The sequence below is a fragment of the Labrus mixtus genome, chromosome 12 (genome assembly GCF_963584025.1).
Source record: "Labrus mixtus chromosome 12, fLabMix1.1, whole genome shotgun sequence".
Taxonomy (NCBI): Eukaryota; Metazoa; Chordata; class Actinopteri; order Labriformes; family Labridae; genus Labrus; species Labrus mixtus.
The window spans coordinates 7,077,240-7,097,027 of NC_083623.1; the positions used below are offsets into that span (position 1 = coordinate 7,077,240).

General features: G+C 38.4%; 2 protein-coding genes across 2 annotated transcripts; one reads left to right on the top strand and one right to left on the bottom strand.

Moving 5' to 3' along the window:
* Nucleotides 1–1,920: 1,920 nt before the first annotated feature.
* Nucleotides 1,921–7,802, bottom strand: LOC132984556 (adenylate kinase 7-like). Its single transcript, XM_061051408.1, has 18 exons — nucleotides 7,596–7,802; nucleotides 7,353–7,508; nucleotides 6,355–6,469; nucleotides 6,165–6,259; nucleotides 5,979–6,089; nucleotides 5,809–5,892; nucleotides 5,621–5,709; nucleotides 5,427–5,523; nucleotides 5,120–5,197; nucleotides 4,503–4,652; nucleotides 4,111–4,239; nucleotides 3,846–3,951; nucleotides 3,299–3,427; nucleotides 3,148–3,213; nucleotides 2,840–3,037; nucleotides 2,374–2,591; nucleotides 2,089–2,247; nucleotides 1,921–1,997 (listed from the first exon to the last, which is right to left on the bottom strand). The coding sequence occupies exons 1-18, from the start codon at nucleotides 7,677–7,679 to the stop codon at nucleotides 1,953–1,955; spliced, it is 2,109 nt and encodes a 702-aa protein (XP_060907391.1). The 5' UTR covers nucleotides 7,680–7,802; the 3' UTR covers nucleotides 1,921–1,952.
* Nucleotides 7,803–13,857: 6,055 nt separating this feature from the next.
* actc1a (actin alpha cardiac muscle 1a) lies at nucleotides 13,858–19,297 on the top strand. The gene is made up of 8 exons (XM_061051723.1): nucleotides 13,858–13,985; nucleotides 15,711–15,864; nucleotides 15,967–16,095; nucleotides 16,203–16,398; nucleotides 16,476–16,637; nucleotides 17,738–17,929; nucleotides 18,738–18,919; nucleotides 19,027–19,297. The coding sequence occupies exons 2-8, from the start codon at nucleotides 15,736–15,738 to the stop codon at nucleotides 19,168–19,170; spliced, it is 1,134 nt and encodes a 377-aa protein (XP_060907706.1). The 5' UTR covers nucleotides 13,858–13,985; nucleotides 15,711–15,735; the 3' UTR covers nucleotides 19,171–19,297.
* The last annotated feature ends 491 nt before the right edge of the window (nucleotides 19,298–19,788 follow it).

Below are 19,788 nucleotides of genomic sequence, written 5' to 3' on the forward strand. Positions count from 1 at the left end.
TAGCAGCTCATTCACAGGCATGATTGGTGTTGACTTGGACAAAACAATGACAAAAAAATAATGTTACAGTAGAAAACCTAGGTCTTCACACTCTCAATCCACACCTACAAGGAGTGAGATACAGAGAGGACTTGAAAAGGGAACCAAGCTCAAATGAATTAAACAGCAACAGGAAATACAGTTTTTCAAGCAAAGTTGAGACTTGTTCATTTTCACAGCTACAGGGAGAGTTAAATAGTTTGCCTGAAAAACTTTGGAACATTTTTTTTTGTTGGTTACTGTGGTGAAACCTTCTACATTAAGTGTCTGAGACAGGAAGTGCTTCTGTTATGATTTATTTTCCATATAGTACGTTTAGCGAGCCTGCAGACAGCGGCTTATTAGTCTGTGGATTCAAACATTTCTCAGTCACAAAATAGAGTACAAAGAAAACTCCAGACACCGCCCAGACTTTAATGTCCACAACAACAGAAGAAACACATTTTATTATGTCAAATTTTACAATAACAGAACAAAGGCCTCTTTCTGAGCCTGGCTTTGTTTATGATGAAAACACAGTAAATGCTATAGTGAAGCATGAGAACTGGTCTTTAAGTTGAACTGTGACATGTTCATGACCACTTATTGTACAGACACTTTAACTGGCGCTTCTGTTTTGTCACAGTGAAGTCTTAAAAAAGGATATCTGCGCCACCTAGTGTTGAGAGGGAAGATTATTTTTTTCTAATTTCATGCCTTGCGATAATATTTGAACTGACAAGAATTCTGATCATTATATTTGTTTGCTTTATTTTTTTTTTTTAAAGTATGAATATGTGTGCACATTTTTCTTGATCCATGTTTTGCAAGAAGTGGAAGTCTCTTTGAACATTGCTGTGTGGACATCTTTACTGGATTAGGACCAGACTGGGCATGCTTCTTCCAGTTAGTGCTGACTCTTCAGCACAGTGGGAGCTGAGTCACACACCAGATGGAGACTGTAAGAGCACAGATCTGTAATGAGTGGAAATCTGGATTAAAAACCTAAAAGTCTCACACAAACACTGAGCCAAAACCTACAAAAAGAAGCATATTAGAAGATATTTAATATTAAAAGTTCAGCTGTATGGAATTAAAACTGTTATATAATGTTCAAGTATATTTATACATCATCATCACATGACTGGAACAGATTTTTTTTTAGAACAAATGTGGGTTTGCTGAAGGTTTACTTTGACATTTCGATCTTTTTTATCGACATTTCTGCATAAGTATAATTAAATTTTTCCATTAGACATGTTACACTGACATTTTTGGTGTTTTGCTTTCATTTCCTCTCTGCAGGAACAGACATTACATTTTCAGTTTTGCCTGCCAGGTCAGATTCTTAATCATGTGTTTGCTTAACAAACACAAGATTTCCAGGAAGTCACCTTTTTTTTTTTTAACCTCTCTAGTTCATCATTTAAACTCTTCATACTGCAGGGGACTAGGACAACTACCCATTTATTTTGAATTAATTTACATTTACAATTGCTGAGAGGAATTATTGTTTTAAAATAAACTAACTTATTGACATTGAATGTATTGAAAATGACTTGCTTCATTTAACTGTATAGTTGCAGAAGTAATAGTTTAACTTCATGTAAAGTTAAGAAACTGAACCTAATAATTTAACAAATAAAAACAAACAAATCACAAATCTTGTTATGACTGATGACTTGTGAATGAAACTATGCATCATTATATTTATCATGCATGTTAGGAAACATGTAAATCTGCTTCTGAGAACAAAGTCACCATAAATAAAAGCTGAGCCTGAATGTCATGACGAGGGGAAAGTGGACGGATTCATTTCTATAATGATAACTTTAACACTGAGGCAGCTCATTTGAATGTTTTGGGTTTACGTTTCGATTTTGTTAAAAACTCACACATTCAAACCCTGAAATAACACGTGGTTCATTACTTCCTTAGTGTTGTTCTTCTTGGTTGTTGTTGCTTAACAGATGTTCAGCCTGCAGGAGAAAAGAACAGAACATGTAAAAATGTAACTCTTGTTTATAGAAGGCATTCATGTTAACTACAGAAGTTCTACGGTGTAAATACCAAAAAGTCAACAGGGTCCTCTGGTTTGATCCTGCTGCACTCCAACATGGCCTCAGAGAGCGAAGGCATCACGTACTTCATCAGATAGTTCCTCAGAGGGAGACAGCGAGCTTCCAGCAGCTCCTCCTCCTGTCTCCTCACTTCTGACAAATTGTTTTGCTAATAAACCACACACATACTTGTTAATGTTTACAGGTCAGAAAGTTGAGTCTGAAACATTTGTTTTTTTTCTGATTACTCTATGTATCCTCATTAAAGTCTGGTTTTGCTTCATCCAACTCTTACCCACTCCTCATACTGAGCAGCCATCGCAGCCAGAGCAGCTTCATTCCTGCGTTTCTTCTCAGCAGCCTCAGCCGCCAGCTTCAGCCTCCTCCCCTCTTCTTTATGTCTGCTCTCCACCTCCTGCTCCTCTGGACTCAGGCCGTAGTTCTTAGGAGCCCCCACCATCTTAATGATCTTCTTCATAACACCCGTGTACTCCGGATCACCTGTAGTGACCTCTGGAGAGGAACGAGTCATACTTAGTGAAAAGAAACGTAAAGTGTTTCAGCAACTCCTACAGGCGGTTTTCTTCTAATTGCTGGTCGTAGAACTTTTAAATAAAAGCTATACCACACTTGAGGGTGTGATGTTGTACAGTACAGCATCACTCCCTCTCGTGTGATGTTGCCTAAATATTTATTGCTTTATGTTACTTAACTACTCCTGAATCGTTTTGCTACATCGCGTCGCTCTGTGGCTTTGTTACCAATATGTTCTGGATGAATCTCAATCTCATCAAAGTAGTCCAGCAGGGTTTCTTCAGCGGTGCTGCGCTCTCTGTTGCTCCTCAGGCGAGCTGTGAACTCCTCCTGCGTGTAGCCCAGTTCCTCTGCCACACTCTGTGGAAGCCCCTGAGCTCGTTCTTTCAGGAAATCATCCGAGGCATTTAGCGCAAAAACATGCTCTGATAAAAACAAAACAAGAAGGACAAGAAAATGGGATCGTCAGTTTCATTTCCTGTTTTAATAGAACTGGACCGCATATGTCAAACCTCTTGAGAGCAATACAACCAACCTGGAGTAATCTGCTTGTTGTACACAGGTGCTTTGAGGGACACATCCTCATTCTCTGTGGCCTCTTCTGAGTATAAAAACACAATATTCACATTAGTTTAAACAATACTCACAAACATGACACAGTTATTACATCAATGGATGAAACCTACCAGTGAAAATTGTCCTGGCCTGCTCGTACGTCTTTGGGAAGCCATCGAGAATGAAGCCTTGGTTGCTGCATGGTTTTGAATGCAGCTTTTCTTCCAATATGTCAAAAACTAGACGATCAGCTAGACGACCTAGTGAAGCAACACACACATTTTGACCTTGAGGGACGATATAAAAGACTTTATGCATCAATGACGCATCAAAATCCAACAACAGAAACATTACATTCAAGAATTCCAGAGAAAATAAACTTTTAAAATGTGCAAAAACCTTGGCTCAGGTTGATTTTGAGTTCCTTTGACTTTTACATTTCTGACTTTCTTAAGGTCCCACTCGTACAACAGACTAAACACAAGAACTTTTTCTGGACAGGTTATGGAGTAATAATGTCCCTCTTTCTCATTATGAGTACTAAAATGAAGCAATACAAAGACCAATGCAGTCCAATCAAAACCTTTAAAATACTGATACTCTAAAATATGTCTAGGATAAAGCTGTCTGGGTTTGAAAGATGGTAATTCTCTCAAATACTGTGGTTGTTCAACTAACCTGCATTCATTTCCATGCTCTTGTTCAACGTTTCCAGTTGTTTCTGTGCAGCAGCTGAAACCTCTTCACTGACGAGGTCAGTGTCATCACTATCCACCGTCTCCTTCTGGGGAAAACAAGAAAGAAATGGAAAGTTAGTAAAGAGTATGTTGTCAAGAAGAGCTCCAAATTGCAGCGTTGTACAGCTCTGTCTCAATACCTTCCACAAGAGGGCAGTATATTCCCTTTATTTACATGACAGCAGTGAGAGGAAAAGGAAACTGACCAGTTGTGTGATCTTCTCCTCGATGACCTCTTTGATCGTGATGTGGTGGATTTGGTAATGACTGCACAGCTTCTCTGCCACAGTGGTTTTACCCACAGCCGGAGGGCCAACTATACACATTCTGATTGGCTAAAGAAATAATGTAGAAAAGAAACAATAGCATATTTATTAAATCTAGAATTAAAGGAGCTTTTACCCCTTTAAAGTGTTTGTATTGTTGTGGATGACTTTACAAACAAACTGAATCCAGGCTAACTGTAGACTAGATAAACGTTTTTTGAAATACATTTACATCTTAAAACAAAAAACAGAAAATATTGAAACTCCTGCTCATTCAGTTTTCCTGTGTATATCAGTATCTGTCGTTAAACGTTGTAACATGAAACACTCACAAGTAGCTGCCTGGTGTCTTTGTATTCCCTCACAATGCTCCTCATGTTTTCAACCATCCCGGCCTCGGACGTCCAGTTGAGGATGAAGATGTCTTTGATCATTAAAGTATCCAGACGCAGGTCGATACTTAGGAACTGTAATTCTTCAGGCTGAAACGAGGGGAAACTCAACAGGTCTGAATAACTTTTATATTGAATATATACTGAAAGAAAAAATATTTTGAAGTGATGTAGAGGGCAAACAATCTTTCCACTTCAGTGAATTTGCTGTATTTGTAGTTTGGCATTTGAATGTACTTTACATTTAGTCTACTTATTATTTTATCAAATGATAATGTATTTTTTAAATAATGAGTGACAGCACACAGTCAGACAATGTACCTGGTGAGTCTTTATTTTAAATACATGTATACTTTGAACTGGGTCTTATTAAAAAACAAAAAACAAAATAAAGTCTCCTCAGCTATAGATTTAGTTGCTTAATATATAATAAATAAGTTAATAAATTATCTGATTAAGTAAGAAAAAAAAAGAGAACAGGGCAAAACTTGAACATCCATACTGACCAATAATCTGGACTAAATGTGTTCATAGGAAAAATAAAACAGCCTGTTTACCTGGAAAGCCTTCATGGTGATGGCCTCTTCTTGGGGTAGTATGTTTACATCTCCTGAACCAAGTGTATAACTTATCATCTGAAGGAATAAGAGTCATTAACAGAACCATGTGTTCATGTTGTTTTTTTGTATTTTGACTTTGAAGTTCACAAACGTGGAAAAAATAAATCATGCAACAACGATGGATAGAGGGGTTTACAGCAGTCAGTCTTGGGTCACTTGAATATTTTAGAATGGTGTCTCACTACATGCTTCATATCCATTTTACTTGAATGCAAAACTAAACTCTTGTTTATGAATAGATTACCTTTACAATTTCCTCCAAAGTGTTCTTGGAGTCATCAACAGCCAGTATGTACTTTGACTTTAACTTTGGCTTGACCTCTATGATGTTTTGAATCACTCTAAAGAAATAAAAAAAAGAAACAGTTCAGCCCTAATGTTATTATCTAAAGAAAATCACAACAGGAAATATGTTCAAGTCAAGTTGCTTCAAATCACCCTCCGAGGTCGTTTACGTGGATCATGGGGATGTGGTTTGTTCCCTGTCCAAAAACAGGAACTTTTGGGAACTGCATCAACCAAGACACCTGTTCACAAATAAAACATCACAGGGAAAATATTAAGACGCAAAACAGGCACGGCAGTATTCACAGAAACACAGTGTATACTATTCATTTTATAGTTACCTTGAAGAAGTAGTGAAAAAGATTCTCTCCCTTTCCATACTGAAGACCAGAGGCTACAACATAGCCCTTAAGTTGTGACTTTTTCTGTAAGATTAGAAAATGCAACAGAATGCATCATTTCTACAGGCAATTTGTGTTTATCGAACTTTTTCATCCAGACTAGTACTTACACCTCCATGCAGTTTCAGCACAAGTTTCTCCAGATTATGGTGGTGTCTGAAACTGATATGTGGTCTTCTTCTAATGTACTCTTCCTCTGATAGCACGACGTCTGTCTCATCCTGAAGAGAAATATTATATTTACTCTTCTTGTGTTTTACAACATTAGTTGCGGTACATGATGATGATGGTTTTACCGGATTCTGCGGCTTGGTCATGGCCCATGTCATCACAGTTGACACTAAGATGAACAGTTTCTGAGACTTGAAGTTCTCCATCTCAGCTTGAAGAGCTGTTAGTAGAAGAACAGGAATGATAAACAAAAACAGCAAGAAACCATTGTTTACTGTAAGCCGGTCCACCCAATAGGAGCACATTTTGCCGTACCTGTGAGCGCCCATGATGCTTCTTCAACCTGCTGTTGAGAAGCAGTTTCTGAGATATTGTATACCACAACATCACACTCCAACATGCGCTCCAGAAGCTCATCCCGAGTTGGTGACTACCAAGAGAAATTATGAACCCAGTTACACAGATTGCAATTTGCATAATTTTTTAAATATTCTTTATTAATCCCCTGAGGGAAATTCTGGTTTACACTCTGTTATTTTAGAGACATGCTTCTCACACACATGCACTAACAGGACCTGTGGACACACACCAGAGCAGTTGGGGGTTCTGTGCCTTGCTCAAGTGCACCTCAGTACTCAGGAAGTGCAAATCTTCAGCTACCAGACCAACTTTCCATATTATGCTCCGCACTGGGACTTAAGCCGGCGACCCCAAGGTCCCTACGGACTGAGCTACTGCCACCCCAATTCATCCAAATCATCCAGAAGTACATATCATTTATTTGAATTTTTTTTTTTTCAGGGTCAACTAAATAGAGTTCTCAGAATAGATTCATCTGAAGTGTGTATTTACGATTATTCAACAATTTTTTTGGTCTAAAATATGCAACAAAAGTGGAAAAAAAAGGTTATCAATACCTTTTTCAGAGCCCAAAGTGGCTCTTCCAATTCACTATTGTTGTCAACTTACATTCAAACCCACATAACCTTTACTATCCAACAAAGAGACAAAGAAAAGCAGCAAATCCTCACATTTTAGTACCTGACTGGAACCATCAAATATTGGCATAGTTGCATAAAAATGAGTAACTCATAATCGAAATATGGAAAATTATTTTCAGCAAATTCAATTAATCACCATTTAAAGCCACAAAGGTACAACTTTTTATGTTTTGTGTACAAAAAAAAGTGTATCTGATAAGCCACTTCAGCTGTCCAATATTTGTAATGAAGGGACACATAAAATCTCTCCTTTATGAATTACACTAAAGTGAAATCCTGGTTAAACTATTACCTGTTTAATGCCCACCTCACCTCATATTGTTCAAGTAGAAAGCTTTCTTTTGCCTCTTTGGCGGAAGCAGATACAGTTCCCACTACTTGGAAAGCAGGTTCACCTCCAGGGGAAGCTGAAGTGTCCTCTGTCTCTGCTTCTTCAGAGCTCTCTCCGGCCACAAACGTCGCTAGAAACTGTAAGAACCATCACACATCACAAAAACAACGTAAACTAGCGCCGTCGTCTTTCATGTTAGTGGTCACTTTTTAATGTAACATTACCTTAGCGATGTGTTTGGAGGAATACCTGTCGACGTCGTTGATAAAAACGCGTGTGGGCAAAGACTGTTGCTTTTTTGACTCCATATTTACACCTTAACTTACAAACATAAAAAAAAAAAAAAAAAAGAAACTAAACTTCTTAAGAATCTAGACTTGTAAAATTAGCGTCAACGCTTCCTTAAACTTTCCACTTATCCGTCCGTTGCTATGGACTCACTTCCAGTTGCTATGGCGAATCAGCCAATGAAATGCTTCATGTGTGTTACGTAGAGTTTGGACGTTCCTTCACAAGAACTGTCCTCTGATACAAAGAAAAAGTGCTATTGTAAACCAATTTATTTTATTGTCAAAATATTAAATATAATATATATATATTATATTCACAAGTTCTTTGCTCAACTCTATTTCTAAGCTTTTTAAAATTGATTAAGAATGCTATTTTTATTCTCTTTTGTTAGATACCAACAGAAAATATGTCAATAATTTCTATTTATTCAGAACTTTTTTCTAAATGACTGTTATTTGAGTTTTTTTGGACCAAACAGTTCTGGGGCCTTTATGAAGAGGAACCATTCACTACGGAGTTCCTTGAGAACTTCACACCATGGGGACTTTTTTTTCTGTCTACATTTGCACCGCCATTGTGCTGTTTTTACATTTTACTGTTGTTTTATGTCCAAATGAGACTAAGACAATAAGACTGTCCAAATAATACATTTTTTACCATTCATTTCTCTAAGGTTCGTTTAATTTTCCTCATGTTGTAGTAATGATAAGAGACAGGGTTGTTCTTTTGAAACCTGTGTTTCCATTGATGAAATATTTGAGCCGGCTTTCAAGAGAAAATCATTTTTGATAATCAAAATCTACATATATATTGATAAATCTACCAATTCCCATGATACACATACTGATAAGTTCTGATCTGTATCATAACTTTGGACTATATGTCATAGTATTATTTTAATGGGGCTGTTGTATCCTGTATACTGCCAATGTATAACCCCCCATGCAGTTCCCCATCAACTCAAGCACACACGAGCATAAGCCACACAAGCCAGTGGATCTGTAGATCTCCTCACAGCGCGGGACAATAGAGCGCTGACATGGAAACTTTCAGAGCACCCCATTTATTTATAGAGCTGACATTATCTGTGAAACTGGTGGCGGTGCTTGATGGTGTCTGCTCTACACAGGTCTCAGCACTCAGTGTAGCACACCCTGTCATGTATTCAAAGCACAGAGATACTGAAGGAACCCACTCATGGATGATTGGTTGTTTCTGGCCATGTATAGTAAACCTCTATATTTAAAGTAATCAGCTTGGTTTTCTACATAGAGCTAAGATAAACTGATACATCATGAAATTATGAGATGTATACCAAAAAAGGAACGCATTTTTATTTAACAATCAATTACTTAAAATCCTAATTTTCATCCTGATCCAGGACATTTGCCCACATTATTGTCCAATAGTAGCTTATCAGAATTAGATTATGTTGGCACACAGTGTCTGCCTGCCATGCCAACAGCCAAATTACAGAAAAACGGACTCCATTAAATTGTCTTTCCACCATCATGTTAATTTGTCTCACTGAGTACATTTCTTGGTTACAATTCTTAAAACAACTTCAAGGATCCTTAAGAGATAAGTGTACTTCCAAAGTATCAAATTCTAATACAAAAACTGTGACAATGAAAAGGTGTGTTTCTTGTATGGTTAACCATGAAGTATTTCCATGTAAATTAACTGTATCCTTAAGTGTGCTTTGCAGCGAGTCTCAGCTCACTGTTAAACTGCTCAGCTTGCATCTTCAATGTTTGTTTCACTCTCTCTGCTTTTATATTTTTGTCTTAAAGCAAGTAAGTAAAAAGTGAAACTACAAATAATTGCAAATGTTACGAGCTTACTTCTTGATGTAACCTGTTTTTTAAGTTTCAAATATTGATAGAAGTGGTGATGACACGTCAATGATGTGTTCCTGTTTTTGCTTCAATGAGGGTTCATAAAGTCACTTGTTTCAGGTGAACACAATTCACATTTCTTAAATATGAACATCATTGCTGGTCACAATAAAGGAGCTTCTGTCATACAGAATGATAAAACTGAATCTACTGTGACATTCTTCATATTGTCTGTCTCCACCTCATGTGATTTGATTTACAGTAACATAACAGCTACAGGTGTGATTGTGTTGATGAACATGTCAACCAGAATGCAGTTTGTCAAACTCTGCTGAGCCCTCAGCTGTTTCCAGCAGGCATGTGGCATGCCACAATAACGCCTGTTGGTGCCAAGAACTGTAATACATGCTCATTGTCAGGGACTTGTTTATGACAAGTTCTCCTCTGCAGCGACAAAATCTGTAATTAAGTCTGGAACCATACTACCAGTATCAGACAGTTATCTGGCTATACTAAATAACATTTTTAAGACGTTTTAACTTAAATTGAGTTACTTATGTTTGTGGGAAATAAAACTCTTACATGTATTTGTAAACCAAATATTAATTCAATTCCATTCTAACAAATTGGACGACTATACAATTTGAAAGTATGTAAACCTACCTCAAAAACAACTGTTTTATTTTATTATTTATTTATTTCATTTTAGGACAAAGTTGCATTCAAGGGTCCTTCAGAAAAAAAAAGAAAAATAGTTCCTCTGTGTGCAGTCTTTACACAAAATGACAAAAATACAAAGAATATGCAAGCATCATTTCACCATGTGCTCTTTTTGTGGTTTAAATAGCTCATTTGAAATAGTTTTGTAAATAGTAAACAAACCACTGTTGGAGCAGGACTGGCTGTTGAGACGCAATTGCTGCAAACAGCTGCTTAAGTGTGCATGTGTGTGTTGGGGAGGAGGTGTGTGTGGGGGGTGGGGGGGGGGAGAGTGCAGAGGGGGCAGCTGTCAGGAGTAGACAACCTGTGTGCTTCCTACATGCCCTTATAAGGACAAATGTGCCTCAAAACTGTGACCCATTTAAGACCAATCTGCCTTATCCTGATACAGCCCGAGTGATAAAGACAGGACTCTGCCAAAAAGTGCTTCCTGACATGAAGGGAGCTGTTGACAAAACACAGCTCCGGGTTATATCCAAAAACTATCCTGATGTCTCTGCTTCCTACTTTTTGCTCAAGACGTGAGTCTGTGGTTCCCTTACAGAAGATACAATCTCCACTAGACAAAAACTAAGTGAAACACGTTTATAAGTCAGGAGTTAAATTTGACAATTATACATCAAGTCATTGAGAACCACATTCAAGCTGCTAGTTACATTTAGATGATTTACTCTGCTCCTAATGGTTTTCTTAACTCTTAGTTATATGTTCTTTATTTCCAATCATAAACGCAATGTGCTTCAAGCATTACAGTTCTCATTAAACATATGCAAAGTGGAGTAAGGATAACATTTTTTGCAAACAGTATTTACATTTTACTTTTGACCTCATTGAAAATAAAGCCAGATTAAGAATGGCTTGCTTGAATGGTTACTTGATAGCAATCTCCTTCTTTAACACATCCTGCTAAACAGTTTATGTTTACCAAACTGTCCATCAGTGGAAAAAGGGATTGTAACCATATTTCATGAACAAATGGACCATAATCTTGTGCCCATGCATTATTTTTCCTGTGTGTGTGCACAGTTTCCAAACGAAACAGGAGCGATTGTGACAAAATATTTATGAGCTGCATTATAGGGTAAAAGATCCCACACTAAGTACACTAAGTTTTAAGGTACTTGTATTACTAAAGCTAGTTGTATTAGCTTTGCCTGTGCTTGTGTTTTACTAAAGCGTTTCCCGTTCATGCTACCATTTATAGAGAAAATTTATTTTTGATTCCACTACATATGTTTAAAATCAATATTCATGATTTAATGTATGTCTCAGGTTTATAAAACATGTTGCAGTATAATAAATATCAAGTATACCAATCGCTTACTTTCTCTTTGTATCATAACAAATGTTATCTCATCGTAGGTCTCTGGACTGTACTGTTTTTAAAGTTTGGAAATGCAATAATGAATAAAGATCCACTTACATCAGATGAATGCTGACAGCAGGTTTTCTTTTTGTACTTTAAGTTCTTCTATGCCTATTTAGCTTTTTTCTTTCAGTTTTATTTGGAAAGCAGGGTGTTTGTTTACCTTTATTGTAGTTGTGTTTTTATGATGTAATTTCCGTCTTGTTAAGCTTCAGATCCTTAAAAAACAACTGATTCTGAAAGTCCTGTTCTGTTGAAATTAGTCTAGGTTTTTTTTTATGTCAATTATAAAAATGTTTGTATTGGATTGGATGGATTCTGGCCCATTGTGCTTTTACAAAGAGAGCAATATATACTCATACAAAATTAATCTTTTTTGAAAATTGAAAGTGATGACTTTAATTGAAAAAAAGCCTTAAATTCAAGCGTCTAATTCATGAGGATTTTCAACTTCCTCCCTCCAATTAGAAAATGAAGTGAATATTTGATCTCCATTTTTAATGTCCTGTTGAGTTTAAACACGACCCTCTTCACAAACCCTTTAGAAAATTCACCTTCAAATTTGGTGAAAAGTCATCAGCTGGCAAACATTCACAATGTGATGATATGTCAGGGCTTTGTTATGTAAAGCTCTGGAATAGAAATAGACAAGTAGGTTAGTAGCGTCTCTCTCTGAGGTGCATTACACCACATGGCTACAAATGGAATATTTCAGCTTGTTGATGGTGTGGGGGGTATTTACATTCTTACTGCTCTCACATTGGCCTGATAGGGCTCCAGCATGGGGACGCAGGCTGTGTGGGATCTGAATGAGGTGACGAATAAGGAGCCCGAGCTCAAGCCGACATGCAGCCACTGACACCTGTTACACTCCATTCCCCTATAAGGAGACACTGGAGCCAATCAGAGCTCAGAACCGGCTCTCGTCGCTCCCAGCACAGGCTGTCCCAGGAATCTGTCGTCTGCTGGGGGTCTGGGCTCTGGCCTTAGTTTCCTCCTCTGAACCCCCCCTCTCTTACATTATTGCCTCTTCGTCAGCTGTCTGGCATGTTTTCAGCCCCCCTCCTTCTCTTTCTCTCTTCCCTCCTCACAGATGCCACGACTCTGGCAAACTCTCACAAGCAGGTCCCCTTAGACGGCTCCTAAACCGACAGAAGATCTCAGGTTACTTTAGCCCCCTCTGATCACCCACATCCCCACTGCCCTGTCGGAGCTTAGTCATATTAGCACATCCTAAGAGACCTCAAAGGCAGCGCCACAAAGTATGAGTGGGAGAAAGACGCTGCAATGCATGAGGAGCTTATCCAAGTGATTATCTTTCTGCCTTTCGTTGAATTTTAAGGCCAAAACTTGATATAAATAGTAGAAATAGACAATTAATTTGACACCTAAAACACAATACTAGCCAAATAATATGCACCACTAACATTATTTTTTCAAGTATTATTCCCTTTAAAGTCCCTTCAACGCGCTTTATTCTGAAATTTAATAATAGGGATTCGTCTGTTTATGTTTAATGTGTTTGAAAAAAACTCGAATTTTTGTCAAATAAAAACACATTTAATTTCAAAACATGATGATAGTATGAGCTGTCAGTTTTATTTCCTCATAAAATAAAGTTAGTCATTATTATTTTTAAAGCTCCTATGAGGACATTTGGGTCCGTGTCAGTTTTGGCGCCCCCTGTGGACAAAGATCTACTTCATGTCTCTTTGCTGATTTTTGTCCTGTACAAGTGTGAGTATTTGTTTTTTAGAGAAAACAATCTCCCCCTGCCGTCTTATAACAGTCAAACATGTGGCTCATTGTGAGTCTTTGGCTTTGAAATCAAAGTTGTTTATTACTTTGTCAGACACTTACTCCGCTGCAGCCGTTTGCAGGCTTTAAAAATAACTTTAGAGAAATGTTCTGTGTTTATGATGATGGTCTTGTTTGCTTTTGTAGGTCATAACGAGGCATCAATATTCATTTCAGTCTGTTTTATAACGCGCTGAAAACCCCTCACAGGAGCTTTAAACTCTCTGATGTGCATAATAATGCTTTGAGGATATCTTGAAGCTCCTCAAGTCAGACTGGAAACCACATCACAAATATCATATCACATTCACGTTTCCCTCTATCATCCTGTCATTCCCCATCCAAACAAAAGTCTTCCTCATATTTCCCACAACTGCTTCTTCACTCTGTCACTTTCCTTTCACATCCAAAGCAGCATCTCTTGACACAGGATCCACTTTACTGAACCATTTCGCTAAGCAGCACTTAATTTGGGCTTGTGTGAACTCCTGGGCCCGCCCCCTTAGCCCCCCGGCCGCAGCATACTAGGAAGTATTTAAGGAACCCCTCACACCCTCGCCCCTTTGTCCCAGTGGAAACTCCAGTCTTGTGATAACAACTTGGTGAGTCCCTTTGCTTTTCATACTTAAACTGTTGGGATGAGGGAGGATGAGCAGACGCTGCTATGGGACATTTTACTGCCAGAATATGGATTCATTTAACGCAGTTATGAGTTCTTTAATATGTCAGAGAGTTGATGATGGGCTTGTCGAGGGATGGATGAGAGATGAGAGTAGTAGTGAGAAGTGAGAGGGAAGAAGAAAAGAAACACATTGGTGAGCACAGTGTTGCAAAAAAACAAAAGTGTGGTCACTAGGACACACTCGGAGTTTGAGGATGCAGGGATGGGATGCTGACTGTGGAGTGACAGGCAGGAGGATCTAAATCAGGTTAGATGACAACCTGAAAAACTTAACACTTTAAAAATATATACTTTGTTAGGCTCAGATCTTAAATACATTGTTCAATTGACAAGTGAAAAATGCACCAAACAAAAGTGGGTTGCATCAAATTATTATGGGATTAACGCCCTCTGAAGACGAGTTGTTTTGGGAAGCTTAAATCCCTCAATGAACAAATTTTATCTCCAAGATCACTTAAAAAAAAAAAGAGTTTAATTTCATCCAGCCTTACCCGACTGAATGAAATTATAAACCTGATTTAATGTTTATTCCTGCATTGATCACTGTTTATATGCATGCAAACATACGGCGATTAACACAGCAGTAATTTATCCTTTAAATCAAGTCATTTAAACTTTGTACCTAAATCATTATGTGTAGTTATCCACATGTGTTGAATTGAATAAAATGAAGAATGTGTTTCCTAGAAGCTCAAATTTGAACAAACTTCTTCTTCTATGGTCACATTCAAGCTAAACTCATCTTCACAATTAATAGCATTCATTGTTAAATGCACAACATAAATAAACAATATTCAAACAAATCAGTCTTGTAGGACAGATTCCCGTCAGGCTTGATTTTCCAGGAAGCTTCAGTAGTAACTTAATTGGTGGCTATATTAGAGTATTGATTAAACTGTGTGACACTTTATCAGCATCGTCACACTCACTGCTTCATGAGGATCATGTTTATGAAACATTACATACACTGCTTCAGCAGCCATGTGAACCGAACGTACAGGTGTAGCTTTGATTGTGAAGGTCTGCATGATGAAAGGGGGATGCTGTCACTCTGGATGCAGACCAAAGATCCTGGAAGGATCACAGCACATGTTCTGGCCTCACACACACAGAGGGATCCACTATGTGTGTGGCGACAGCTGAGGATAGACTGAAGCCCCCGCTGCCACTTGCCACACCGCCTCAGCTGTTAACTGGCACCCGGCTTAACGATGAGAAACAGAGAGGGGGCTGTAAAGGGGGTGAAGGGGGGGGGGGCAGGGTGACAAGGGTCCCGAGGCTGAAAATAGATCTGTGAGTGTGTGTGTGTGTGTGTGTGTGTGTGTTGGGAGTCCAGCCATGTCCTGTTTTGGCTTTCGAGGCAGCTGAGGAGATTAGAGCACTCAGAGGTGTCTTCATACTTAACATGGTGTTGTATTGTTTCTCTGAATTGCATAGCTCAGATTTTAATTGATTCATTAAACATTTCAATGCAATAAGGATAATATGTCATGCCTACAGTATGTTAGCTTAATTAAACTGAAGCTTTGCAAATACTTTTTTATAAGTGTTTTGATATCAACATGATCAAAGAGAAAATATTTCTATTCTTAAAGATGTCAAAAGCCGATCTTTAACCTGCGTTTCCATGCTCCGTCTTGTACAGAAGGCCAGCCAAGTAAAGACCAAACATGTGTGACGACGACGAGACCACCGCCCTCGTGTGCGACAATGGCTCTGGCCTGGTCAAGGCTGGGTTTGCCGGTGATGACGCCCCCCGCGCCGTCTTCCCCTCCATCGTCGGACGCCCCCGTCACCAGGTAGGGATCGAGAGAAGGGACATAGAATCTGAATAAAACATTTATCACGGGATTTGACTTTTCTCGCTCCGGATATTTCTGACGTGTTGTCTTCTCTCTCAGGGCGTGATGGTGGGTATGGGTCAGAAGGACAGCTACGTGGGAGACGAGGCCCAGAGCAAGAGGGGTATCCTGACTCTGAAGTACCCCATCGAGCACGGCATCATCACCAACTGGGACGACATGGAGAAGGTGAGACTCTAGGACATGAAGACAAACAGAAAAACCTCAAAGATTTAGCAACGGTCAGGTCCAGTTATTGCGTCACTGACATACTCCTCGCTGTTCCTGCATCACAGATCTGGCACCACACCTTCTACAACGAGCTCCGCGTGGCCCCAGAGGAGCACCCCACCCTGCTCACTGAGGCCCCTCTTAACCCCAAAGCCAACAGGGAGAAGATGACCCAGATCATGTTTGAGACCTTCAACGTCCCAGCCATGTACGTGGCTATTCAGGCTGTGCTGTCCCTGTACGCCTCCGGTCGTACCACCGGTGAGTCTCTACCGAGGACCTAAACTCTCCGTCAATCAAAAAAGCATTCTGTTTTCTTACAAACTGTCTTTGTAAAGGTATTGTGCTGGACTCTGGTGACGGTGTGACCCACAACGTGCCCATCTATGAGGGTTACGCTCTGCCCCACGCCATCATGCGTCTGGATCTGGCCGGTCGCGACCTGACTGACTACCTGATGAAGATCCTGACTGAGCGTGGCTACTCCTTCGTCACAACTGGTAAGAAGGCACAAGCCACTGACTGGATGACTCATAAGAGGACAGAGGTGTTAATGCACCCAGGGGAATTTCATTTACAATCATTAAAAGTTAAACTAGTTAACTTGAGCTTCTCAGGATAGCCGCTCTAGAAACCGGTGACACCAACAGGTAGTGGTGGGAAGCGCTTAGATCCTTTACGTATAGTTAAAGGAATGATACTAAACTTAAAAATACTTTGTTATAGGTAAAAGTCTTTAATAATGTAAAAATGCACAAACTTGAAACAATCATAGTATATCACTCTTAATACAATCACACCATTATTTATATTCAGATTACTGTTTAAAGTAAATGTTTTGAGTTAGGACTAATATTCATGATATCGATATTGGATAATAAACTCACTTAACCTGGTATTAGCACAAAAAGACAAAAGGGTTATCATGTAAGAACCCTGATATCCATGAGCTATCAAGCTAAGGTTTGAAAGCATTAGCTAGCATAGCATTAGGCTACCCACTGATTTTTCTTTTTAAAAGCAGCGAGCAGCAACTCACTTTATTTTTTCATTGAGTAAAATTGTAATTTCCTCGAGAAATCATAAAGATTTTTTTTTTATAGTTTTAAAAATTCATATTCTCACAAAATACACCTAAGCTAAGCAAATAGTTAAGTCTGGCTTACTTCCAATTTTTGTATTTTTTTTTCTCCATTATTTGTCTCAAATTGGTCAAAAGGCGTCAAATTATTTGTCTTGTAAAATATAGTAAGTAATGTCCATTACATAGTAGCCTAATACTGCGCTTCAGCTTGTTAACATCTTATTATAGGATAAAGATAACAAACAATACATTAATATTTTCTAAGACATAGACAACTGGTACTGAATATGGTATATTTTGTCACCTGTATAAAAGTTGATTAAAGCAGCCTATTTGTAAATAAATAAACAGCTTTAAGATGGATTGATGAAATGAAAAGGTCATTTATTGAGTGTCTTTTAATTCATATTGATCAAATTCATGGTTTTAAATATGTAACACAAAGAGGTGTTGATGTTTTTTATTCATCAGTGTTGTTGAACTGGTAAAGTAATCTGCGTGTTTTCTTCCCGCCAGCTGAGCGTGAGATCGTGCGTGACATCAAGGAGAAGCTGTGCTACGTTGCTCTGGACTTCGAGAACGAGATGGCCACCGCTGCCTCCTCCTCCTCTCTGGAGAAGAGCTACGAGCTGCCCGACGGTCAGGTCATCACCATCGGCAACGAGCGTTTCCGCTGCCCCGAGACTCTGTTCCAGCCCTCCTTCATCGGTGAGTCAGCAGATACAGTTACCAGCCTGTTAACACATAGTGACAGGCGTGTTTTATATCTGATTCAGTTTGGAATAGTTGATGAAAGTTTCCTCCACCTTGTGACCAAAGACAGAAGATTTTTGGTTTAAATTAACACAGAATGTTTCAGAAAATTACAGTTTTAGAAAAATGCAAAAATAATATTTATCTATTAAAAAACTTATTAGGCTACTACATCATATGAGCTATTAAAAAGTAGTAGTCGTAGACATACTTGTTGGATAAATGATAATAAAATAAATCAAAAGTAAAAAAAAAAATATTAACAAACGACTCCTATGTTGTTAAATGCAGTTACCTATATTTTATTTTTATTTTTAAGGTTACACTTTACTTTAAATCCTACTATTATTAAACAATATTCAGTATACAAACTTTAAATAAATTACAGATTTTACTTGTTTTTTTTACACATATAAGTGTATTTTAATGTATTTTTCAAAAACTAGAATTGTGATATAACAAACAATGTATGGTACACGTGAAAAAACATGTATGATTAAACACTATCATAGCCTTATAGCTGCATATAACTATATTGTGAAAAAATAAATATACCTATTATAGCCAGTAGGGGGCAGTATTTTTTATATCAAATTAGCTTTTACATGTATGATTTAATTTAAGTCCTTGTTTTATTGTAAAGCAACACATTTGATTTATGAAAAAAAAAATCTCTGTATTATTTTTATTTCAGCATTATTTTTGTAATAGCATGTATTTCACTGTTAGCTAAATAAGAACCTCTCATCTCTCACCTGCACAGGTATGGAGTCTGCTGGTATCCATGAGACTGCATACAACAGCATCATGAAGTGCGACATTGATATCCGTAAGGACCTGTACGCCAACAACGTGCTGTCCGGTGGTACCACCATGTACCCCGGTATTGCTGACCGTATGCAGAAGGAGATCACCGCCCTGGCCCCCAGCACCATGAAGATCAAGGTGAGCCCTTATTGGCCAGCATCCTGTGCATTACTCCAGATGCTCAAGTTCATTATTTTTCCCAAAAAAAAGTTCTTGTACCAACCTCTGCTCTTTTTTTTTTCTAGATCATCGCTCCCCCTGAGAGGAAATACTCCGTCTGGATCGGTGGCTCCATCCTGGCCTCCCTGTCCACCTTCCAGCAGATGTGGATCAGCAAGCAGGAGTACGATGAGGCAGGCCCCTCCATCGTCCACAGGAAGTGCTTCTAAACTTCCAACCAGCACCAAACACCCCACACAGACTGCACCCGCCTACCTTACATACCTGTATTTCTACTGTGCCTTTTGCTGTATATACATGTACCGTTGTAATAAAAATAGCTGCTTTTAACAGAAACAGTCTTGAGTGTCCGAGTCTCAATCCAAGAGTAAATCTCAATCGATGCCATAAATCTATAGCAGTATACGTCATAGGGCTCAGTTTCATTTTTTCTAATAACCATGTGAGCATATCAAGAAATTATGGTGATTTTCATGTTAAACATGCATTTTTCATTATTTATCTAGTTGTCCAAATTAAGATATAATAATAATAATTCAATCATAAATAGAGGGTCAAAGACTACAGCAGTAACTGAAGAGTTAATACTACTGCTGGGCAATTAATCGTGTTTTAATTTGAAGGACGATTTGGGCTTCCAGGATCATGAAAACAAGATAATGGAGGTCAAACGATTACTGTTCAGCATGCATGCCGTGTTGCGCTCGTTCTATTCATAGGTTTTAATCAAGTGTGGTTAAAGTTTCCATGTGTTTGTTGTTATATTTTGGCCACAAGGATACATCACCAGGACCTCCAAAAATGTGTTGATTTATATTAATTATTTG